General features: G+C 39.2%; 2 protein-coding genes across 5 annotated transcripts in view; one reads left to right on the plus strand and one right to left on the minus strand.

The window, feature by feature from the left end:
- The first annotated feature begins 2,083 nt into the window (after positions 1–2,083).
- On the plus strand, positions 2,084–13,294 carry LOC138358220 (uncharacterized). 3 transcript variants are annotated; one of them, XM_069315798.1, is made up of 6 exons: positions 2,084–2,168; positions 9,649–9,855; positions 10,360–10,413; positions 10,849–10,907; positions 11,246–11,321; positions 13,171–13,294. In XM_069315798.1, exons 2-6 carry the CDS (start codon positions 9,792–9,794, stop codon positions 13,230–13,232), a joined length of 315 nt encoding a protein of 104 aa, XP_069171899.1. In that variant the 5' UTR covers positions 2,084–2,168; positions 9,649–9,791; the 3' UTR covers positions 13,233–13,294. The 3 variants fall into 3 exon arrangements, with proteins under 3 accessions (XP_069171899.1, XP_069171900.1, XP_069171898.1); XM_069315799.1 differs by lacking the exon at positions 2,084–2,168 and adding an exon at positions 8,069–8,584 and having other exon boundaries at positions 10,841–10,907; XM_069315797.1 differs by lacking the exon at positions 2,084–2,168 and adding an exon at positions 8,088–8,584.
- Positions 13,140–25,310, minus strand: part of LOC123758724 (integrase/recombinase xerD homolog) — a 57,665-nt gene continuing 45,494 nt past the window's right edge. The window contains exons 4-5 of one of the 2 annotated variants that reach the window (XM_069315795.1): positions 22,731–22,829; positions 13,140–13,220 (exon numbers count right to left, since the gene is read on the minus strand). In XM_069315795.1, the coding sequence (XP_069171896.1) occupies positions 13,154–13,220; positions 22,731–22,829 (166 nt within the window). In that variant the 3' untranslated portion in view covers positions 13,140–13,153. Of the gene's footprint in view, positions 13,221–20,992; positions 21,529–22,730; positions 22,830–25,310 lie in introns of those variants that run through there. The other variant, XM_069315793.1, reaches the window with a different exon arrangement.

A 25,310-nucleotide genomic window follows, 5' to 3' on the forward strand; every position in this document is an offset into this window, starting at 1 on the left:
TTATGGTGGTAGGAGGAAGGCCACGGTGACACACTAAGCTTAAGAGTGCGCAGTTTGTTACCAGTAACAGAAGACCAAGAACCCTGCCAACAGGCAAGAATGGAGGAATGAATAACTGGGTAAAAGTCGGAATAAGGAATACCTTTACGGGAGATGGGACAAGTGTGGATAGCTTCCTTAGCGGCAGCATCTGCATGCTCATTTAAAGAGACACATGGCTGGGAACCCAGCAAAACTCTACCGACTTAAATTTACTGGAGATAAGAAACAGCCAATGTTGGATCTCGATGACCACCGGTTGGAAAAGACGTTTCAGAACTGTAGGAGGGGTAAAAGCTTTAGTGATGCGGGTCAGAGATGTACAAAATTTGAGAAGGGGGACCCTCCACAGGGGCAAGGACAAAACAATACAAGGAAAAACATTGGTAATACGAACCGAAAAAGAATCTTGTAAGCGAGACAAACGGACGGACAGAGGAAGGTGGTAAAGAGGAACAGGCACTACAGGAGGGGTAAAAGTCAAAGTACGACAGAGACGAGAGAGAGGTTCTTGTAAGGACCGTGCAAGATAGCGAAGACAGTAGCAATCACGGCGATCCTGGAGAGATAGGAAGCCAGTGTCAGCATACAAGATGAGGATAGGAGTTGAACGAAAGGCACCGGAGCTGAGCCACAACCCAGTATGGTGCAAAGAATCAAAACGACGAAGAGTAGGAGGAGAAGTGGAAGAACATGAAAGGCAACCATAATCGAGTTTAGATAGGACGAGAGAGGAGTGCAAATAGAGGAGCGTGCGCCTATCCGCTCCCCAAGAAGTATGGGACAAAACCTTAAGTAGGTTAAGAGCCTTAGAGCATTCAACTCGGAGGTAAGAGATATGGGGCGACCAAGACAAACGAGTGTCTAAGATTAACCCCAAAAGCTTAGCGGAATCTTTGTACACAAGAGGATGACCATAAAGTGACAAAGAAGGACGAAGGACGACATGCTTTCGAGTAAAAGTCATAGCACAAGTCTTAGTTGCAGAGAACTTGAAGCCATGATTGGTGGCCCAAGACGACACGGCACTCGAAAGGAACGACGAGAGGAAGCTTTGGAGGAAGAGTGGGAGATTACCACGAAGGCCAAATGAACGAAGTTGGGACAGAATATGGTATCTCCAGGTCGTGCCATAAGCCTTTTCCAGGTCAAAAAGGACAACAACGACGGAGGTCTTCGCAGCAAAAGCAGTACGAATATAGACTTCCAAGTTCACCAGGACATTCAGTTGTGCTGCGGCACTTGCGAAAACCAAATTGATGGTGTTCCAAGAACCACATCAGACGAACATTTACCATACGCTCAGAGAGTTTGACATAACTCGTGAGGGCAATAGGGCGGAAGTCCTTAGGGGATGTCCCGAGAGACCCTGGTTTCTGAATAGGAAGTACAACGGCATCGAGCCAGTCCTCAGGGACTGACGACTCCCAGACCTGGTTATACAGACTCGGTAAATACAGAGACGTGCAAGGAGGAAGATGGCGAAGCATCTCATAATGAATGTCATCCGAGCCCGCTGCCGTAAAACCACAGAGGGCCAAGGTAGACTGAAGTTCAGAGAGAGAGAAGGGATCGTTATAGGGAAGGGGGAGATGGTTGAGTGTGAGGTAGCGGTTGACGAGTTAAAGGTTGTTTCAATGCACTACTGTATTGCAGGTTGGTGGTAGGGAGAACCTTAGTTTTTGCCACTATGTATGAAGGACAGTCTGAATGTAATGCCATGATCGCCACCACAGTTTGAGCAGGTAAGTATATCTGACGCACAGTCCTGTGTGTAATGGAAGGGAACTATCAGTGGGAAAGCGCCAAGCCATTACGACCATATAGCACTTGGAAGGGGTCAGGATAAGGATTTGGGATAAAACGGGTGGAAGAAATGTGTGTAATGGGAACCAGAGCATTTTCCACATTTAATGTCTTTTGTGCCTTTCGAGGTATGGTTGAAACCTTTACATCTAAAGCACTGAATGGGACGTGGTATGTACACCTCTAGTTTATGGAGAAAGCCGTTAAGCCAAATCCGACCAGGGAAAAGTAGTCTAGAAAAGAGAGTCCGGTCTTTGGGGTCCATAGAATTACCCCAATCATCCCAAATCAGGCCAAAACTACCCAAAACGTATTAGCATTACGTAAGTAATGAAGAAATATGGTATATTTACTTACTATAATGTTGGTGCTACACGTAGAACATGATCAAACCTATTTTTTCTCTGAAATAATATAATTTCATAACGAAATGAGACGTAAATATGTGAGAGGTGACGCCATAGGAAGTCGACGGTCCAAGCGACAATTGTGTGGAGCGACTTATCCAAGAAATATGGTCGCCAGGAGAGTGTTTGCTGCCATATCAGCCTCCTGTACACAGTGATCCAGTCCTTTTCGTTCATTGAACACCGAACCCTACACGCCCTCTGATATATTGCTTAATTAACAAATATTCACAAATAAAGATTATATTTGTATATGTTATCAGAAAGGCAGATATAAAATAGTTTTTGTGAATCCATCACAGAGATTATACCTTATTAGAGAGGAAAAATATTCATACTTTAAACAAGGCTTCATGGCCGACGCTCTCCTTACCGATATGGGAACTATGACCTTCCGAAGATCAATGTTAATTTAATCTAGATATTGTAATAAACGAAGTTTTCTATGTCATCATAAAGACATAAATATAAGCTGCATGTTAATACTTTGGCATAAATATAACTGAATTGAAAGTTAAGATATATGCCTTTTTATAGTTACTTGATGGCTCGCTCAGGGAGTGTGAAGGCCTCCACACAAGCCAATCAATTTTATAATTACTTTGCATATATGCAAAGTAACGCCATAGGTCTTTATGTCAGAATAAAGCCATGTAGACGATAATGTAACTACATTTCAAGGAAAACATATCTTAATATAATTATTAAATGAATGCAAAGTTATGGTTAAATAAATAGCCAATACCACACAATCGCCGGTGTCCGGACACATGAATAGTCGCATTAGGTGAAAGGAAATGTACCCAACCATTTCCATTTACCCAACCAGTTTGTGCACCCTATACTCATCCTCTGTGCGGTAATTTATTGTGCATCCCATACTCATCTTGTTACCAGTAGTTTGTGCAACCCATACTCATCCTGTGACCCGTAATTTATTGTGCATCCCATACTCATCCTGTTACCGGTAGTTTGTGCAGCCCATACCCATCCTGTGACCTGTAATTTATTGTGCAACCCATACTTATCCTGTGACCTGTAGTTTATTGTGCAGCTAATACTCATTCTGTGAGTCATAGGACATTGCGAAACCCTTTCTCATCGTGTGAATCTTTGTTTACTTTGCTCTCCATATTCATCCTCTGCGCGATAGTTTCTTGTGCAACCCATACCCATGATGTGAGTGGTAGTTTATTGTGTACCCTATATTCATCCTGTGAGTATAGGGTTCACAATTCTTGTTTGGATTCTTGTAATGTTATTTGTCTATTTGTAGTCACAGTATTTGTGCGCCCCTTGAGGGACTTGAATTAGAGGGGGGTTGAAATAGCCTAAGCTACTCTATCCCTTTGAGATTTATTTATTGCTTATCTCAATAAACATACTTGAACTTGAACTTGGGTACACAATGAGTTCATTTGTACTCCATACTCATCAAGAAGTGTATTTTACCAGCATTGTAATATAAATTAAGAATAAAAGCTTAACTGGATTACAGACCCATAATCAAAATAAGAGTCATCACTAATTATCATGACAAATTCTCTAGGCTACACTTCCGCCTTCGACAAGCTGCCGCCGGATGTGGGTATAGTTTATTGTACACCCCCGCACCCCCAGTCCTGGAAGGGCGGGCATTGGGATGTGGACATGTGTACCATTCCCCCCCCCCCCCCACACACACACACTCGATCCTCTCCTGTTAATAATAATACTAATAATAATAAAAATTAAAAATAATAACGTTAATAAATATTATAATTAAAACACTTACTGTAATACCCTAGTGCTTGAATGAAGGTGAAGGAAAGACCCAATAAATGTGTAAGTGTATTAAAAACCAAATTTTCGTTGGGTGAGCTGGCAGGTGAGCACCACTTGCCAGCTCACCCAGTAATGAACATCACCTGCACACTGCACCGAACCACTTGCCAGCAGGTGCAGAAGTACGATGGAGAGAGCAAAGTATACCATATTTCAAGTATAATATTAAAGATATATTTAGGATTTAATGTTTTCGTATAAAGTTTCAATAATACCTTTATTTGATTTTTTTGTATTATTTTCTACCACAGACGTGGCCACACATTAACAATGCTAACCATCATATATACATTTTCTTCAGTCCGCCATGGACTCTAACCCTTTCCACTACCGCCCACAAGATGGGTATAGGGTGCATAATATAAGAACTAAACTAACTCCATTGATAGGGTTAGAGATTTGTTAAACATATAGTTCAGGGATTTATTGAACAATCAACCACATAAGGTGATTGTAGTGTTTTTAAAATGCTAGGCTAAGCTACATACGTAAATACACAGATTTACGTATGCCCTACATAAAGTGTTCGATGTGTCTTTTACATAGTGTCATTAACGTGCATTTACAAAGGTGAAATTGAATTCTGAACACATACATACACATATATTTGTCTCTTTTACTCTGACAAGGTGAGATAACTGATAGAGAAACTAGTGTGCAATTAAGCACTTAATCACTGAAGGTGATTAAGGTGCTTTCACAAGCTCAGGTTATAGAGTTACATCACATACATTCATTGTATAATTGATACGTTACATCGTCAATCTAGGGTACAAGTTCAATATATCATCAAGTGTTCCAGTACTCAAATAGTAATTACACAGTTTAGCATAGCGCTTCATTCATGTATGTAAGAGAGAAGATTGTTCAAATATATTACATGCACATCCGGTACATCGTCCACCTTCTTCTACAGAACCGTCGGTATACCACTGATACACATCGTTACCCATATTCTGAGTACTTTCAGTGATGCTTCACAGTGTTAACTGTTTTAATAATGTAGAGTGTACATTATCTTTCTTGGGTGCATTTACAAAATCAACTGCTAGATCCAAGTTATCCCATGGAGTAATTGGTTGATTAATCGTTAATTGAGTTGGGTACATATTTAATATTTTGATGGAGTTGGCTACCTTGTAGAACCAAAATGCATTCACGCCGAAAACTGTGCTAATAGACAAAATTATGTTAGAGATATGGGTCTATAATTATCTGAGTGTGCTTTGGGGATGGGAACAATGACACTGTCCAATCATCAGGTAATACTCCTTCACTTAAACTCATTCTGTACAACACTAAAAGTGGATTACCTGGTACTTGTGAGACTAATCTCAGTAAACTGTAAGTAATACCGTCCTCTTCAGGAGCAGTTGACTTATTTGATTGTGCTACACAGCCTTCCCGGCTTGGTGCCTTCTTTGGTAATTACTTATCAAAGGCAGCTCCATACGAGGAGCTGCCTCGTATGGGCCAATAAGTCTTTTGCAGTTACCTTCATTCTTATGTTCTTACTTACATTTACTGAACTTTATCATCATCATCATCATTTACAGAAAGAAATTAATATAAAAAGTAGTCATTTTAATACACAAAACAGAAGTAGATATTATGTAAATTATGATGCAGGATAGGATCACTATTAAGAACTTAATTATAAACCACAATATGTTTTATATCGTCAGAAATTCTGATACATACCATATATTTTCAAATATTTACAATTAAAGTATTTATTTAGGAAATAAGTATTTTAGTTACCCTAGTTAGCTCTGAGAACACACATTGTTGCAGCAAGAATTTCTTCCCACTAATCTGAGCGATGCTAATGACCCATTGGACTTGTCATGAACAACAATCAACTACAGCACCATCTATATCAGAAGATATTCAAAATATTCTTGATGTCATTCAAATTGTCAATACGAGAACAGAATACATAAGAGTTAGTTTAGTGATGTCAAAGGAATCATATTGACTGACCGAGCCCCATTGTAAATATCCGTGGCTTCCTGACCATAAAGGTACCGCTGCGGATAAGGGTAAGGAGGGTACCGTCGAGGGTAAGACACCGGATGTACCCCATATACAAGCCACACTAGCTATTAGTTCATATAAGCTGACAACTTACCCAAATAAACATTACTTCCTAATTATATATATATACATATATATATATATATATATATATATATATATATATATATATATATATATATATATATATATATATATATATATATATATATATATATATTATGTAAATTGTGATGCAGGATAGGATCACTATTAAGAACTTAATTATAAACCACAATATGTTTATATATATATCCTACTCACACTCATCCTAGCACAGTAATTTATTGTGCAACCCATACCCATCCTGTTACCAATAGTTTGTGCAACCCATGCTCATCCTGTTACCTTTAGTTTATTGTGAAACCCATACTCATCCTATGAATGGTAATTTATTATGCACCTCATACTCATCCTGTGAGTCATAGGACATTGTGGAACCCTTTCTCATCGTGTGAATCTTTGTTTACTTTGCTTTCCATACTCTGCTCTCCGATAGTTTCTTGTGCAACCCATACCCATGATGTGAGTGGTAGTTTATTGTGTACCCTATACTCATCCTGTGAGTATAGGGTACAAAATGAGTTCATTTGTACTCCATACTCATCAAGAAGTGTATTTTACCAGCATTGTAATATAAATTAAGAATAAAGGCATAATCTTATTATGTACCCATAATAAAAATAAGAGCCATCACACTATAATTTTCATGACAAACGGCCTAGACTCCACTTCCGCCTTCGACAAGCTGCTGCCGGAGGTGGGTATAGTTTATTGTACACTCCCGCACCCCCAGTCCTGGGAAGAGGGGCATTCGAATGTGGACATATGAACCATTACCCCCAACCCTTCCCTCTTAATAATAATTGAAACACTACACTACACACTATATGTTCATTTAATATTTCAAGTATAAGACTCAAGATATATTTAGGATTTAACGATTTAACATTGTCTCAATCATACCTTTATTGCACTTTATCATCATTATTTACAGAAAGAAATTAACATAAAAATGTAGTTAATTTTAACATACAAAACCGAATTTGAACATTGTTAATTTTGATGCAGGATCACTATTAATAAGAACTTAATTATAAACCACAATATGTTGTATATCATCAGAAATTTGGAAACATAATATATATATATATATATATATATATATATATATATATATATATATATATATATATATATATATATAAGGCACAACTCTCCTAAACACGAGAGTGAAGTATACAACTTTAGAACACTTTCCCACCAGGAGACTCGAACCCTAGCCAGCACAGAAGCCTTCCAGCAACTGGCATAACAGGTACGCCTTAACCCTCTTCACCACCTGCTCAGACCCTTAAAAGAGATGGTAATTTCGGAGTATTTAAATACACCAAAGATCAACACCTCCCAAGAGCACTAGAGCAAGTGAGGGGTCATTTAGACGTTAATTTCATCAAGTCCCTGTTAATATGGGAAGACACAGTGTCTATGCTTAAGGCACAACTCTCCTAAACACGAGAGTGAAGTATAACGTCTAATGACCCCTCACTTGCTCTAGTGCTCTTGGGAGGTGTTGATCTTTGGTGTATTTAAATACTCCGAAATTACCATCTCTTTTAAGGGTCTGAGCAGGTGGTGAAGAGGGTTAAGGCGTACCTGTTATGCCAGTTGCTGGAAGGCTTCTGTGCTGGCTAGGGTTCGAGTCTCCTGGTGGGAAAGTGTTCTAAAGTTATATATATATATATATATAAATGTATATATATATATATATATATATATATATATATATATATATATATATATATATATATATATATATATATATAAATATATATATATATATATATATATATATATATATATATATATATATATATATATATATATATATATATATATAAATGGAAATTTAGCACATTTAAATAATGTTATTAAGCTTAAGAATAAATTACATAAAATTAACATAGTAAAATGACTGGGATACAGATGGATCAGTAATCACATTACAAGTCCAATTATTTCCTAACTGAAGTCTGTAACGCACTATCATGTCATATTTCATAATACAAATTAGGTAAGAGATATGCAATATCTCCGGGAGGGAGGCTCCCTGGATATCTGTGGAGGTGCGTGGAGGTCCCCCTGGAGGCCCAAAAGGCCTCCTGGTCGTCCCTAAAGGCCCATGGAGGCCACCCGAATGTTCCTGGAGGAATTACCGTTTGTCCTGGCGCCATCTATGTTTTGACAGCAGTACTACTAATGTTCCCACGTTATATGATGATCTCTATACGGGTGTTACGGTCAGTTGCTCTTCTATGTTTATGGACAACGCAGGTGATTTGAGGCAATTTGCGGAACGAGTGAAATAGTATCGACGCGGTGAGTGATGGAGGAGGATATATACTGCTGTGTACTCGACCAGCGGGTGAGAGGTAAGTTATATCGAACAACTATGGGGAATAGATGGGTTATTTTAAGCGTAGAATGTCAGGTAACCGGTAACTACACAGATGGGGTAGTGTTTTTTTAAGTGTTTATTTACTAAAGTGGAACATTACATTATGCCTTTAGCTGAACAAGTCTACTGGTGGGGGAAGTAGACGGGTTTTATGAAAGTATTTTACCTAAATATTTGTATTTGGTTAACTAGTTCAGCCGTTACCAGGGAGGGTGTTCCTTTAATCTAATCTAAAAATTCTAGCCGGACAAAGTGATTAAATAAAGAAATTGAATAGAACGAAGTGGTTTGCCAAGGTGCTTAACATTTAGTTTAGTTCACTTACTACTTGCTTAAAGAATGCAAGTTTATCATATTGAATTTACCGTAGTTTTACTGCATTTAATATACAGTTTTTACCCTATTTAATTATGTCTGGTAAAGGCCGGTCGTGGAAAGTTCCTAATATAGCAAGTTTTAAAGGAAAAGTTTGAGTTAACTTTAACGCTTAAGTTAGTGACCAATTAGCTTGGTCTATTGTGAGGAAAGTTACTAGAATCTAACATGGCAAGTGCCATTTCTCTACTTTTTGAGAAACATGACTAGATACATGAATCGCATAGTTTTATTACTAAATGTTCATGGATTAGGTTGCATAGTTGAGGAAATGGTGATAAGGTTTGTGATTTTGTGTACCTTGACTTCATCAGAGATTTTGATAGTGGCGCAAAATTGATAGGGGCTCGGATCATTGGGAATGCTGACTGAAGTTGATTAGGTCATGGCTATACCAAAGGAAATTAGTATAAATGGGGTTAAGTTGGAGGAAGTGTTGTAAGTAGTGCCTAAAAGCTCTCCTTGGACCTCGGTTATTCGCAAGATTATGGTTTAGACTGCAATAGTTGCCGAATTGGCAAATAAAAAATACCGATGCCCTATATAGTTTTGAAATGGTTAAGACTACCAGATGCAGTTTAATGCTGACAAATGTAAGGTTTGGAGGCTAGGTAAAGATGAGATAGATGTTGTAGATTGTTAAGAGTATTAAATTTTTTGCAGGTGGTAAATTCTCCCCGAGGTGGCACTGCTCTCCAGCCTGGGATGTTGATTGGTTAGTCTTCAACTGCCTCCCAACATGGTAGTGAGGTCCTGAGCTGACATGCAGTGAGGAACGTGGAAAGCTTCCTGAATTGGCACATGGTATGCCTCCCCTACCAGCAGCTGGCACAAATGTTCCAGCTAAGTGGATGAAGCCCACACTAAAATGTAAGTGGTACAGTAAATGGACACCCCCCCCCCCTCCCTTTTGACACTGAACAGTTGGAAAGGGGGGGGGGGGAGAAAATTACTAAATTTAGTAAAATCACATTGTCTTGGTAGTATAGTTGGGTTAATTATGAATTTTCAGACTAAAAAGCTTGGTACATAATTCAACAGAATAAATTTGTCCTAGTAGTAAGCAGTGGTTGCAAAAGAATAAATTGTATATATGTTTTGTATTGCTTTTATTCAAATGTTATACATGGTTCTTAAATTAAAGTTTGTTTGCAATGTTCCAGAAAAATGTTCATGACTAAAGTTGTTGGAAAATAAAATTTGTATAGGATGTTGACTTGAAATGACTATAGCTCTGTTTGTAATTAAGATGGGACAAAAAGATACTTAGTGTGCCATTTAAAACAGCAACTGTTAAACTGGTGGTTCAGGTATGAACAAAATAACATCGCTATGCATATAACTTTTTAGTAATATTTACTGTTCACATGACAGGTTGTGGAAGGTCCTGGCAACAAAGAGCTGCAGGAAAATACTTGCAGATCTACAGTAAGTAGTGTTGTGTACATTGGAATTAGAGGGTAGAAGTTAATTGCTAAAAACCTATTAAATATTAGGGTATGGAAGTCTAGGCTTAGGCTAGTGGGTACAATATGTGCAAGTTTAGTCCTTTCAGGAATGTATTTAATAGAATGGTATGTTGAAATTGTGAAAATTGCAATGTGGGGCATTAGATCTTAAACAGCATAGTTGAGGGTGTTTTATTAATAATTTTAATGAAATATAAATCTTGTTTAGTTAACATTAAATGTTTGTTAAATACGCTTTAATCTATAAATGTATAACACTGTTAAGGGTAATCATGAGTCAAAGTTAATGGCAGGAAAAGTTTTGTTCTAAGTGATGGTATTTTTCCCTTGAAAGTAAAAAAAAAAATATTCAATGTTTACTTTAGCTTGGTTTTAAATTTATATAGTTTTCCAGAATGTGGTTTGGAAAGTCCAGAAGTCCCTCTGTCAGTTGGAAGAGTTAAACAGAATCAGGTGAGTTGTAGTAAAGGTTAATCTGAATAGATTTGCATAAAAGTAAAATAGTATTAACTTAAACAATATAGCATTGGCTAAAGATAAATGTAAATTGCCATTGAAGTGCAGTTTTGGATAGTTTCTCAAATGACATTTACTGAAACTTGGCAAATTGATTCCATATATATTTATATTGCTAAATTAGATCTTTACTACTGCTACTAGAATATGTAGGAAAGGTAAATTTGTTAAAGAAATTTTTTCCATCTGAATTTGTAAAGTACTGAATGCTAATTTGAAAAGTAAAGCAAGATTGGCTTTAAATCTGAAATTAATTTGTTGAAATATTTTTTCAGGTGAAAGTGATTATGATGCATGGACTGGCTTGGAGTGAGGCTCCTTTACTCTGCAAAAGGAAATCTACAAAAGTGGGTGAGTTTGAATTTGATGTTTTAGCTATATCAATGACCTAATCTTAATTCTCTTATCTAGTCCATTTATAGGTGTGTAACCATGTCCTACTGTTACAACCCACAGGGATTGATGCAGTTTGTACTGATCCTACCCCATTTCATAAAAGGGGACCAGGCAGTCCTGCAGATTTTCCTGGCATGGCTTTTTCAGAGCTTTGCTCTACTACCCATCTAATAGATGGACTAGATTTGCTTAGGTTTAGGGACCCTTAACAATGGTTACATTGTTAATTCTCACAGGGCTTGTTTGCTGAATGGGTGGATGCATCTAAAACTTTAGTGCCTGATGTAACACTGTAAAAGTGTTTGAGTTAGTTTATTTAAAATATATATAGAGTACATGAGTCACAGACAAGGATCTGAGAGGCGCCAGTTGTCTGCCTGAGATCTCACACCTCAAAGCGTTAATGACCTCAAGTGACCTGAGGTCAGATCATGAGAATTTCACCTTGCTTCCGCTAAGCTCTTAATTGTAGTCTGGTAGCCTTCAAACAAGCCGACGTTTAAGGAGTGGCTTGGTAGTGCCGGAGGCTATCTATTTGTGGGCGGAGTTAGCTACTAGGTTCCCCAATATAAACTCGGAGAGCTATCCAGAAAGGAGCATTAATCAAGAGAACAGCAGACGAGCAGAGCAGGGAGGCTGTCGGCCGGCAGGGCGGGAGTCTCTGTCAACTACAGACCCCCCCCCCCCTCTCTATCCAGCTATAGGCAGAGACACTTGGTGAGTTGAGCAGTAAGGTGACTTGGTCGTGTTTACATATGTTGTGTGATGATCAGGGGCAGTCAAGTGGTAGGGTTCTCGAATTCTTGGATGATGACTCACTTTGCATATTAAACTGGAACATTTTAATTGAATTGCTAAATTATGATACTTCATGTGAAATATAATTATGAATTTATTATTTAAATTGTGTTTAACTTTGTTCCCTAGAGATTTTGAGTTGAGGTGAGAAAGCCTCTGTAGTTACTGGTTTCATGGTTTAGAATGAGTACATGATAAAGATGAACTACTAATAATGAACTCATGATAACACTTTGGTGAATTTTGTGATACAGGCAAGTTCCATTCCTTGTCTTGTATGTAATGATCATGAATGGATGGTGGCAGCATTTCGTCTTCTACTATCTACTCTTCTACTACTACCTATCTATTCCTCTCCCTCCACCCCTCTCTAAACTCTCACTTTCAACTAATGACCCTCCTCGCCCCTCCCACCTCTCTCCCTCTCACCCCAAACCCTCACTAATTACTTCACTATTCATTTCTTTCCTTTCGTTTTCTCTTTTACGTTTGTGGCAATGATTCTGTATTCTAGAGTTCTCTCTAGAGTTTCGGGTAGCTGATCCAGTTACGGCTCCTTGTAGTCTTAGCACCTAGGTAGTCAAATACCTAGGTTACAAGGTGTTGAACGAGAGAGGTTGCCTTAGGAACTCTGGAGGGTGCTCTAGAATAGTTAGCTAACTGGGGACGGGATAATGGACTAGAGAGAGCTGTTTCCCCCGGCCTCGTTAGTTAACTGGGGGGTGGAATAATGGACAAGATAGAGCTGTTTCCCCCACCCCCCGTTACACTGGCATGCATTGTACAGTGCTTTGAGTAAAGCATATGTACAATGTGTTGAGGGCACTAAAGTGGTGGATGTAATGTTCCCATTCAGGGAACAAGCTCTGCACTGAAATCAGAGGAAGGGATAGGCCTTGCTGATCCTATCTTAAAAGATAGGATGTTAGGATTTTATTGACTTATTATTAAGCATTGGTGATAATAAAAGTAGTGTCCCTGTTTAATGTTTATTGTTCTTTTACAGGTGATTGTCTCTGGAGTTGTCTTGGCCTTTTGGATCTTCTGGCCCACAACCTGAAACAGTAATAAATATTAGATGTTATAAATACTATATGTAAAACTTATTAAATAAAACAATTTTAATGAAACTACTTTATATACTTTATCCTGAAATTATGCTGGAAATTATTGTTTACTACTATTGATGCAATGTTTAAACATCTGAAATTTTTTTACTTTGAAAATAAATACTTGGTAAAATTTACACCTATTTGTAACTTGTTACATAGGTGCATGCAAAATGCATTGAAAAGATGTAAAAGTGGACTACCTATTCAATTTACATAAACTAACAAATATTGCAAATTAGTCTGAAATATTGAAGTGGAAGAAACTTCAGTCAATATTTTAGTTTTTATATTTGAAAGAATTTAAAGCTATGCAACACTTAAGCTTTGTACAAATTATGATTAAATTAACTAAAGATCATTGTTAAATTTACAAAACATTAGAAAAGTGACACTGAAGCATCTATACAACATGGTTTTCACAAAGTCTTTGGTAACTTAAATTTAATCAAAGCTCTTAAATGATTTGTCTGCCAAACGTCAGATATTCTGAAATATTTTACCTATATTAAAACCATCATTGTTTGAAAGGGGCAAAACAGATTACTGTCAATTAGTTTGACCTAACATTTGCAAGGTCCTGAAGGAATGGAATTTTTTTTTTTTTTTTAAAACTGTTTGCTAAAAACAAACCCTGCCTAATGAACCTGCTCATTTTTTTTAGAAATGGTAATTGCAACATTACCAAAGACCATTGTTTTAATAGCCAAAGTACCAAATGAAAGACCAAGAAGCAACAAACAGGTACATGGTAGAAAGGACAAAAGAATGGTTACGCGGACCCTTTAACAAATGAAAGAAATGACTGGGAAAAATGCTGTCATACCACAAGGGGTCTTAACCCTTGTCATTTACATCACTGACATTAATCTAAATATTACCAACCACAAAAATTGCTGATAACATGTTATTAAAAAAATAAAGAATATAATATTGAGGCCTTAATGCAGATCTCTAACTCTACAAATAGTAACAAGACTGGCAATTTCTTAAAACAAACAAATCCAAGACCTTGCATGTGAGCCAGAACAATCCATATCACAACTACCACATTAAAATGAAACAACAATGAAGGTAAGGTAATTACCAAAAGAAGGCACCAAAGTGCGAAATAATCAGAGGGCGCTAAATATCACCAAGAATGCCAATACGAGAACAAAAACGCACAAGGCGAACGATATCAAAAGTATCCGATTCACCTAGAATTCTATTGAGGGACAAGTGACTGCGAGGGACGGTCGGAAAGCAAGACACACGCTCGTCCTGGAAGTCAGGACATTCAACAAGGATATGCACAACTGTTAGAGGGACAACGCAATTCGGACAATAAGCAGCAGGGCGGCGCTCCATTAAGTGACCGTGGGTTAAGCGGGTATGACCAACCCACAGCCGTGCCAAAGCAGTGTCCCACCGCCGGTTACGGTGGTAGGAGGAAGGCCACGGGGACACACTAAGTTTGAGAGTATGCAGCTTGTTACCAACCACAGAGGACCAACAACCCTGCCAACAGGGAAGAATGAATAACAGGATAAAAGTTGGAATAAGGAATACCTTTATGGGAGATGGGACAAGAACGGATAGCTTCCTTAGCGGCAGCATCCGCACGCTCATTGAAACACCAATATGGCTGGGAACCCAGCAAAACTCTACTGATTTAAATTTACTAGAAATAAGAAACAGCCAATGTTGAATCTCAATGACCACCGGATGGACAGGATTAAAGGACCCTAGAGCCATGAGGGCACTACGAGAATCAACTACAACCACAAAGGTTGTGGTTGTAGTTGATTCTCTATCCGCTCCCCAAGAAGTATGGGACAAAACCTTAAGGAGGTTAAGGGCCTTAGAGCATTCAACTCGGAGGCAAGAGATAAGGCTGACCAAGACAAACGAGTGTCAAACACTAACCCCAAAAGCTTCGCGGAATCCCTGTACACAATGAGATGACCATAAAGCAACAACAATGAAGTAAAGGTCCTTTCAGTAAGAATCTATCATTCACTGAAAGTTGCTGCAGTTAAAAATAAAAGAAAATACAAGTCCCTAGAAATAAACAAGCAACCATTTTGACTAAGGAAAAGAAGGTAGTTATTCTACTGTATAAATCTAAGTATTCACTTAGATCAGGGGTCTCCAAACTATGGCCCGCGGGCCACATCCGGCCTGCCACATAATTTCATCCGGCCCTCCAAACAAATCCCTGTGTGGTGGCCTTGAAAAAATAATTATGGTACGAATGGCATCGCAGAATTATTCAAAGCTGGGGCTGCTGACTGGTGGCGCTCAACCCGAGTCAGTTTTCCTCTCTCTCGATAGTGTGACGCACAGATACTAATACTGGTAGGTATGTGTTGTGCATTACAACCAATCAGTTGTGTATAACTGTACTGTATATTGTGGGGATGGAGGGCGAGTGGGGCTTCGCTGCTTCCGTTTCAGGGAGCACAAACACTGTACAATATTCTTTTCTCTGTACTTTGACAATGCCTTTATCTTAGTTATACAAAATAGCAATAATACTATTGTAGCCAAAAATATTGCATGTTTAAAATAGTTAAAATGATAACCATTAAGTTTATCAACGAAAGCTGTTGCCATAATATTTACCACTTTATAATAATATGCTATGCTTTTTAACACCACATACAAGCTGTTTTTTTCCTGTAGAATTTATTTCATTTATTTTACCCTTATGTTTTCAGATATGGAAAAGATAAAGAAAAGAAAAGTGGACATTGAGTGCCGTCGGTTCAATGACGAATGGAAGATAAAGTACTTTTTTGTGATAGCAAATGATAAAGCTTTATGCATAATATGTAGAGACAGTGTTGCTGTTCTGAAGGAATACAATATTCGTCGGCACTATGAATCTAAACGTGGCTCAAGTTATTCTCACATCACAGGAGCAGAACGCACTAAAAAGTTTGAATCATTTCAGCACAGTCTGCATTCTCAACAAGCTGTTTTCAGTAAGAAAAAATCTGAAAATGAAACTTCAACTAGAGCCAGTTACAAAGTTGCCTATGTGTTGGCTAAAAAAGGAAAACCTTTCACTGATGGTAGTATCATAAAAGAGTGTATAGTGGAAGCAGCAGGAGAGGTATGTCCAGAAAAAGTAAACCTCTTCAAAATGATAAGTCTTGGGTCAAATACTGTTGCTCGTAGAATTGAAGATTTAGGAGGCGACATAATTCGGCAAATAAAGGAAAAAAACAAAAAGATTTTGTTGGTATTCTCTTGCGTTGGATGAATCAACTGATGTGTGTGATACTTCTCAGCTCTTAGTATTCATTCGTGGTGTTGATAGTGAATTTAATGTGAACCAAGAATTAGCATCAGTTCACAGCATGCACACCACAACAACTGGAGAGGACATTTTCAATGAACTAAGTAAAACTATGACAGAATATAACCTGGAATGAAAACAAGTGCAGTGTGTGACAATTGATGGAGGAAAGAATATGTCTGGGACAAAGAAGGGTTTGGTTGGGCAAATTACAACAGCTTGTGAGGTTGGAGGCTCAAAACCCATTTTTCTGCATTGCCTTATCCATCAACAAGCATTGTGCCTAAAATATGTTGATATGTCTTGTGTCATGAAACCTGTTGTTTCTGTGGTTAATTTCATTAGATCTCATGCACTCAACCATCGCCAGTTCCGTGATTTCTTGAAAGAAATTGATGCGGAGTTTGTTAACTTGCCTTATTATACAGCAGTTAGATGGCTTAGTTGTGGAAAGGTTTTGCTGCATTTCTTTGAGCTCAGATTAGAAATTGATTTATTTCTCACAGAGAAAAATAACCCTCAGCAATTATTATCAGAATGTGAATGGATTTGGAAATTGGCATTTTTTGCAGATATGACAGGTCATATGAATAACTTGAATCTGAAATTGCAAGGCAAAACAAATTTGATCAGTGACTACTTTGTTCATGTCAAGGCATTCAGAGCAAAACTTGCACTACTTGAAGGCCAGGTGAAGGTTAAGAATTTTGCTCATTTTCCATGTTGTGAAAAATTTCATGCAGGAAGTAAAGTTGAATTTCCTTTTTCATTTGCAAATGAAATAATTTCAGATTTGAAAAAACAGTTTCAGAAGCGATTTGCTGACCTTGATGCCAAAGCAAATGAAATCAGGCTCTTTCATAATCCATTTGACTGCAATGCTGAAAATCTTCCAACTCAATTTCAAATGGAAATTATTGATCTCCAGGCAGATGACAGACTGAAAGATAAGTATAGAGAAGGAAATCTGATTGAGTTTTATAAATGCCTGCAGCCAGATCAGTTTCCAAATTCGATAAAGTTTGCTTGTAGTTTTGTGTCCATTTTTGGTTCAACATACTTGTGTGAACAAACTTTTTCCAAAATGAAGTATGTGAAATCTAACTATCGAGCAAATTTGTCTGATGATCACTTGAAATCAATTCTTACAATTGGCTCATCTAATCTGGAACCTGATTTTAATGAAATTTTGAAGTCAAAACAACAGTATCATTCGTCACACTAATTTGGTTGCATAAAACTAAAGGCAGGAATCTATTTAGTTTACCCTGATTTTTTCCAAAAAGATATGTTTGAATTTTTCCATGTTTATACTTTAATATTTGAGGAAATTAAATTACTGGCACTGATTTGTTTTTTGTTTTTTTTTCATTTTTTATTCCTCCGGCCCGCATAAATATGGGAAATATATAATGTGGCGCTTACATTGAAAAGTTTGGAGACCCCTGACTTAGATAACTGTATCCAAGCATAGAGGTTCCCCCCCCCCCTTCCCTTTCAGAAAAACATCTACTTTCGAAAAAGTTTAACATTGCCCAACAAAAATGATTCCAGAACTAAATTGCCTAATACCAGGAACAACTGAGAGCCATGACAAACACTGCAACCCTCTCCTACCCCCAAGTCTTATGCTATTTATGATCCAAGGTAATTTGACATACTATACTGTACTTCCTACAGACGAGTCTAGTGAGAGGGTGATCTCCTGGCGATTAAATTGAAGCACGATACAGGTGTCAACGAACATCAGTCAGCCCACTTGTCAGCACAGTGGATAACTAATGACATCATAATCTGCAGTGTTGTATGCCTCCCTGTGGCCATTTAAATCAATAAAACACAGGGTTGTGGCAATGTTTACAGCATAAGGCAAGGTATAGAGGAATCCTGGAATGCCATGTAATGTGTAGTCCTTGAATGTGCTTTAGGCAACCAAATTGAATAACAACATTTCTGGTGTTCGGCTATATAATCCGAGTTTCTCATTCGGTATGATGTTTTAAACCTAAATAGGAATTCACTTTAAAGGTCAATTTATTTGCAAAGTGCTAACCAGATTCCAAATTACTGAGCTCTGAAAATACTACAAGGCAAGTTTAACCGAATGAGTGTTTGCCTATCCATACCCCCATGAGGTATGTGACAACACTGAATAAAGAAAGGGTCTTTGAGCATTCACCGTGCAGGTATTAATATAATTGTACAATGGTGCTTGGTGGATGATATTTCCTATTAAAACTCATTGGACAACTGTTTGTATTAGACATTTTAAACCTACAAATGGTAGCCCTAGATATCGCACTACAGTATTAATTACAAGATGAACAATGTAAAATCAATACCACAACAGCAAAGGATGACAATGGCTTTTCAACAACCGACAAACACACAGGTCTAACACCAGCCATCCCGAGAGAGGACGTCCCAAGCATGTACACCCCACAACTTTACATCACCTTTGCTACCTCACGCGAGCACGCAACAGCATGAGGATGCCATACTCCCAAACCAACTCCATGCACTTTGAGGCTTTAACAACTCAACATTTAAAAAGTTGATTTAAAAAATCAAACACCTGAATTTTTCCCGAATTAAATTTACTAGGGAAATGCACACCAAGCCATGAAACTTACAATGAAGATGAACAAACTACACACAACTGTCACCAAACTTCCACATACCACCCCCTCTCACTCCTGCCCTCCCTCCTTAGGTGCTCTGATTGGCTGAGCACCTGAGCCACCACCACTTGCCTCTTGTTGTGAGAGCCTAAAGCATGTTTGGTTGCACTTTAAAAGTTCCCGAGTGTACTCGCCTAATTGTGAGTACCGCCTGCCCGGTTCACCATTTTGTTTTTCAATCTACCTCAATTTACCCCTTTACAGTCAAATATTATGCAAAATTCTGTTTAAGACTTGTCCCTTCTTAACTTAAATAACTGCTTTGGCCATCTGCAATCTTTCTAGGTGGGTAAAAATGACTCTTGAGGCCAGAAAGGACTTATCACACGGCGATCATAACAATACGGTACACACACAAAATCACAACCTGATATACACCGAGCAGAAAATCCACTGGAGCTGTGATGCGACGTAAACCCTTGCCCAAGGCACTGGCAGCTGCATACTCTACCACAGTATATTACTGACTTTGTAAAAGTCTTACAACCGGATTTCCCCATAAATCACAGCAAGTTTTGAGGCCCCTCCTTGAGTCAACGTCTTACGTAAGACCTACAAGCACTCAGGTGAAGGCTGAAGAAGCAGTTCAACACCATACGCCCCAACTTCAAATACACAGTTGAGAGGCGGGACCAAAACGTGATTTTCTGTGTGTGCCTGAAGTTGGGGCATACGGTCTTGCTTCACCCTTCACTTTACCCTTCACCGGCGTACTTCAGGGGTTTTATTTAATACTTGGACTGGCTTCAGTAGGGCCTCCAGAATTTCTGTGGCTTCACAAGTGTCACGTGAATCCCCTGCATAGCAGTGGAACTGCCTTTTCCCTTCACCTTCAATACCTCTGCACTGGAAGTATACATCTACACCAGCCCAGAAGAGTCATCAGTCCTGCCACCTCTCCATACCCCCCAGGGCCTGGCACGGCCTGGTACGACTCAGAGGCAAGCCGGGCGCCACTGCTAACTGGCAGTTTGTCCCCACAAACAAGCAGTTAGCCGCCTTCAACTGACAGTGGTACAGCTCAACACAAAGGCACCGCCAGCCACAACGAGCATTTTGCTAGTTGACCGGATGTCCACCTCGTGTTGACACTGGATGAGTCATCACCGCCGGACTATATAAAGAGCGCTGCCTCCCTGGAGAGGCAATCTCTCCCTTAGTGCTCTAGGATCACCTTGGTGTCTCTAACCCGTCGTCCACTTCCAGCCAACGTCGTGTGACTGATGCCATGGTGGTATGGTAGCTGTCTTCAGAACACCAGTATTTCTTCATACTTTTATTCATTGCTTATAGTTTATTTTTTGCATTTAAGGTCATACTAACTTGTTCACCTTTGCATTACATGATAGTCAAGTATTGTCATGTGTTATTTTTGTTCATTACTATTTCAGTAAATTGTTTAATTATTTATTTGATAATTTTCATTTGTTTCCACCTGCAACTTACACACTGCAAGGCCAATAGCAGCATTTCTTTCATTTATGTGAGGGAGAGCCATACCATCTTGGTTCAGTATAGCTGTGATACCATAACCCGTCACACAAGATATCCAGTTGTAAGACTTTTACCATCAGTGGTGGTAGAGTATGCAACTGGCAATGCCTTTGTTACAGGTTCGCTTCATCTCACAGCCCCAGTGGATTTTCTCACACATTTGAATACATGAAACAACTTTATTTGATACATTCCAAACCAAAGTACTGTACAGTACAGTAATTATCAAACCATCAAATGTGTGGGATAATCATAGTGCGCTAAATATCACTAACGTCGCCAATACAAGAACAAAAACGCATACGGCGAACAATATCAAAGGTATTGAATTTACCAAGAATTTTATCGAGGGACAATTGATCCCTCGATAAACAATTCCCGACAATGGTCGGGAAGCAAGACACGTAAGTCCTGGAAGTCAGGACATGTAGAGACAACGGTTTGGACAATAAGAAGCAGGGCAGCGCTCCATTAAGTGCCTGTGAGTTAAACGTGTATGACCAATATACAACCTCGCCAGAGCCGTTTCCCACCACCAACTACGGTGGTAGGAGGAAGGCCACGGGAACACACTACTCTTAAGAGCACGCAATTTGTTACCAGTAACCGAAGACCAACAACCCTGACAACGGGCAAGAATGGGGAAATGAATAACTGGGTAAAAGTCATAATAAGGAATACCTTTACGGGAGATGGGACAGATGCGGATAGCTTCCTTAGCGGCAGTGTCCGCACGCTCATTTAAGAACGCACCAATATGGGTGGGAATCCAGCGAAATTCCACTGTCTTAAATCTATTGGAGATAAGAAACAGCCAATGTTGAATTTCAACTACCAAAGGATGGACTGGATTAAAGGATTCTAGAGCCATGAGGGCACTGCAAGTGTCAACTACAAACACAGAGGAGGATTGACAGCGAGAAAAGAGTTGATGAAGAGCATAGAGAATAGCATAAAGTTCTGCCATGAAGATGCTAGTCTCCGGAGGCAGGAGACACAAAGGTGCAGTCAGGAAAAACAACAGAGTAGCCTACACCATCTGCAGACTTAAGACCCATTGGTGAAGACAGAAATAGAGTGGAAGTGTGAAGAAAAGTGTTCAAGGAAAAGGTGATTTAGAACTGTAGGAGGGGTAAAAGTTTTAGTCATGTGGGTCAAGGCTTACAGAATTTAGGAACGGGGATCCCTCCATAGGGGCAAAGATGGAATGACACGAGGGGAAATATTGGTAACACAAACTGAAAGAGCATTTTGTAAGAGAGACAACCGTACAGAAAGAGATAGGTGGTGAAGGGGAACAGGAACCACAGGATGGGTAAAGGTCAAGGCATGACATAAGCAAGAGTGAGGGTGCTGTAAGGACCGTGCAAGGTGGAGAAGACAGTAGCGATCATGGCGATCCTGTAGAAACAGGACGCCAGTTTCAACATACAGGCTTAGGGTAGGTGTCGAAGGAAAGGTACCAGAGCCGAGCCGTAACCCAGTATGATGCAGTGTGTCCGGATGGTGAAGGGTAGAAGGAGAAGCAGACGAGTAAACGGGGCCATAATCGAGTTTAGACAGAACGAGAGAGGAATGTAAAGAGAGGAGCAGTGTCGATTAGCTCCCCAAGAAGTATGGGACATGACCTAAAGTTAGTTAAGGGCCTTAGAGCATTCAACTCGGACGTAAAAAATATGGGGCGACAAAGACAAACGAGTGTCAAAGATTAGCCCTAAAAGCTTTAGCAGATTCTTTGTACAAAAGGGGATGACCCCTGTTACCTAACAGTAAATAGGTATCTGGGAGTTAGCTGTTACAGGCTGCTTCCTAGGGGGGTGCGTGTGTGGGAGAAAAAAAAATTTAGTAGTTAACCACTGAACTGCTCTGTCTCCAAATAACACCCTGGTGCACAAGAAATAAATTCTTTCCAAAAATTTTGTTTCTCTTCTTATATTGTTAAAATGCAGAGTCTGATCACGGGGAAACTAAACAAAAAATATTGTATGTGACTTACTTTAGCTGCGATGGAGCTGGGAAGTTGAGCAAATTATGGGCGCTGAGCGTTGGAGCGATGGGGGTCTGTCGGCCCCGCCACCCCGTGCGACGGCAGTTGCTGCGAATAAAATGTTGCGCAATTATTTTGAAGTTTCTCATTCATTTCTTCTTTTTTTTTTGCTGTAATATTATTTAAAAGTGTGTAATTTGTGGAATTTATATAATTCAAAGTATAGAACATCGCTATGCTCAAAATTATGGGCCTCATATATGCGACATATTCTACAATCAAACAGTGTTTTTGCTGTTATTACACTATATACACACATTGTATATACCCATCTACGTATGTATTCACCATAACGATCCACTATGTTGGTATGGTGAGCCCAAAAAACATGAGTGAGCTGCCACACCCTGCCAGTCCTCCCTCCCTCCTCCAACACATTACTCGCCAACATTCCTCCTCCCAAAATACTGTTATTGTGTTTATTACACTATTTACACACGTTATGTATAAGTATGTACATGTTTTATTCATGTACATACGTACATACTTCCATCTCCTCACCTCTCTCTCTTGCCTACTTAATGCTCTTGCTTCCCTCATCTCATCACAATCGACTTTATAATGGTCCAGGACGGATCGAAATGTCGTCGTCTATTCAATTTCCAGTGTGTGGTTTGGTCAACAATGAAATCTTCATGCAAGATCTTATAAAGAAAACCCCTAGAACGAGTTTTGTAGATACGAAAGAGTTTAAGGTGAGTAGGGGATGGTTTGAGAAATTTTGAAAAAAGACGTGTATTCATAGTGTTGTGAGGCATGGTGAGGGTGCCAGCTCAGACAAAGTAGGGGCTGAAAGATTTGTTCATGATTTTAAAGATTTTGTAGATACTGTATTGATGGATATATTCCACAACAAGTGTTTAATTGTGAGGAGACATGGCTATTCTGGAAAAAATTGCCGAAGAGGACATACATTACCCAAGAGGAGACGTCACTGCCCGGACACAAGCTAACTTGGGCTAACTTGTGTCAGGATAGGCTAACTCTTGTGCTGTGTGGCAATTTGAAAATTAAACCCTTGCTCGTGTATCATTCCGAAAATCCAAGAGTTTTAAAAAATATATGATGTGCAGAAAAAAGAAAGAAACAAAAGAATGGTTACGCGGACCCTTTAACAAATGAAAGAAATGACTGGGAAAAATGCTGTCATACCACAAGGGGTCTTAACCCTTGTCATTTACATCACTGACATTAATCTAAATATTACCAACCACAAAAATTGCTGATAACATGTTATTAAAAAAATAAAGAATATAATATTGAGGCCTTAATGCAGATCTCTAACTCTACAAATAGTAACAAGACTGGCAATTTCTTAAAACAAACAAATCCAAGACCTTGCACGTGAGCCAGAACAATCCATATCACAACTACCACATTAAAATGAAACAACAATGAAGGTAAGGTAATTACCAAAAGAAGGCACCAAAGTGCGAAATAATCAGAGGGCGCTAAATATCACCAAGAATGCCAATACGAGAACAAAAACGCACAAGGCGAACGATATCAAAAGTATCCGATTCACCTAGAATTCTATTGAGGGACAAGTGACTGCGAGGGACGGTCGGAAAGCAAGACACACGCTCGTCCTGGAAGTCAGGACATTCAACAAGGATATGCACAACTGTTAGAGGGACAACGCAATTCGGACAATAAGCAGCAGGGCGGCGCTCCATTAAGTGACCGTGGGTTAAGCGGGTATGACCAACCCACAGCCGTGCCAAAGCAGTGTCCCACCGCCGGTTACGGTGGTAGGAGGAAGGCCACGGGGACACACTAAGTTTGAGAGTATGCAGCTTGTTACCAACCACAGAGGACCAACAACCCTGCCAACAGGGAAGAATGAATAACAGGATAAAAGTTGGAATAAGGAATACCTTTATGGGAGATGGGACAAGAACGGATAGCTTCCTTAGCGGCAGCATCCGCACGCTCATTGAAACACCAATATGGCTGGGAACCCAGCAAAACTCTACTGATTTAAATTTACTAGAAATAAGAAACAGCCAATGTTGAATCTCAATGACCACCGGATGGACAGGATTAAAGGACCCTAGAGCCATGAGGGCACTACGAGAATCAACTACAACCACAAAGGTTGTGGTTGTAGTTGATTCTCTATCCGCTCCCCAAGAAGTATGGGACAAAACCTTAAGGAGGTTAAGGGCCTTAGAGCATTCAACTCGGAGGCAAGAGATAAGGCTGACCAAGACAAACGAGTGTCAAACACTAACCCCAAAAGCTTCGCGGAATCCCTGTACACAATGAGATGACCATAAAGCAACAACAATGAAGTAAAGGTCCTTTCAGTAAGAATCTATCATTCACTGAAAGTTGCTGCAGTTAAAAATAAAAGAAAATACAAGTCCCTAGAAATAAACAAGCAACCATTTTGACTAAGGAAAAGAAGGTAGTTATTCTACTGTATAAATCTAAGTATTCACTTAGATCAGGGGTCTCCAAACTATGGCCCGCGGGCCACATCCGGCCTGCCACATAATTTCATCCGGCCCTCCAAACAAATCCCTG

The sequence above is a fragment of the Procambarus clarkii genome, chromosome 82 (assembly GCF_040958095.1).
Source record: "Procambarus clarkii isolate CNS0578487 chromosome 82, FALCON_Pclarkii_2.0, whole genome shotgun sequence".
NCBI classification, from domain to species: Eukaryota; Metazoa; Arthropoda; class Malacostraca; order Decapoda; family Cambaridae; genus Procambarus; species Procambarus clarkii.

Bases quoted from the DNA above. Each gene is read 5' to 3' on its own strand.
- LOC138358220 (XM_069315798.1), top strand. From the start codon at position 9,792: ATGCCTCCCCTACCAGCAGCTGGCACAAATGTTCCAGCTAAGTGGATG. The intron at 10,414-10,848 runs GTAAGTAGTGTT...ATAGTTTTCCAG, and splicing joins AAAATACTTGCAGATCTACA to AATGTGGTTTGGAAAGTCCA. The intron at 10,908-11,245 runs GTGAGTTGTAGT...ATATTTTTTCAG, and splicing joins GAAGAGTTAAACAGAATCAG to GTGAAAGTGATTATGATGCA.